We start from the raw sequence: 508 nt of genomic DNA on the forward strand, positions 1-508 counted from the left end.
TGTCCACAGGCGGCACGTGACCGTCCACAGACAGCACGTGCACACGGTTCTCTCATAGAGCACAGTCTACCGTGACCGGGTATGGGGACAGGGTCTGTGCTCACCGAGCCACAGGAGGCTCTGCCAGCCTCGGCGTCCCTGTGTGCCCGGCAGCCCACAGAGCCCCCGGCGGAGCCCGGAGCCCAGGACACGGTGGGGGTGGGGGGCGGTAGGCACTGACCAGAGCGTAGGCTGTGTCGTCCAAGTCCTCCAGCAGCTCCTCATCAGAGCCGTCCTCAGACCCTGTGTCCGGGTCCGAGAGGTCGGTGCCCGGTGTGTCGGCGTGGTCCAGCAGCCACCCCACCAGGGCCTCCACACCTGCAGGCACACACCCAGTGAGCCCGCGCCCCTGCCCCGCAAGGTCAGCCCGCACACAGGGCGCCCTGAGAGCCACGGGACACGGCACCTGGCAGGCCAGCAGCGTTCCCTGAGGCGCCCGTGAGCGACTTCAGCGCGAGCTCGATGTTCC

General features: G+C 69.1%; 1 protein-coding gene across 1 annotated transcript in view; it reads right to left on the bottom strand.

Moving 5' to 3' along the window:
* HERC2 (HECT and RLD domain containing E3 ubiquitin protein ligase 2) overlaps positions 1-508 on the bottom strand; it is a 78,990-nt gene that overhangs the window by 31,727 nt on the left and 46,755 nt on the right. Inside the window, 2 exon segments of the mRNA XM_015562992.1 lie at positions 221-357; positions 446-506. Of these exon segments, the coding sequence (XP_015418478.1) occupies positions 221-357; positions 446-506 (198 nt within the window).

Source organism: Myotis davidii, unplaced genomic scaffold (genome assembly GCF_000327345.1).
Source record: "Myotis davidii unplaced genomic scaffold, ASM32734v1 scaffold811, whole genome shotgun sequence".
NCBI classification, from domain to species: Eukaryota; Metazoa; Chordata; class Mammalia; order Chiroptera; family Vespertilionidae; genus Myotis; species Myotis davidii.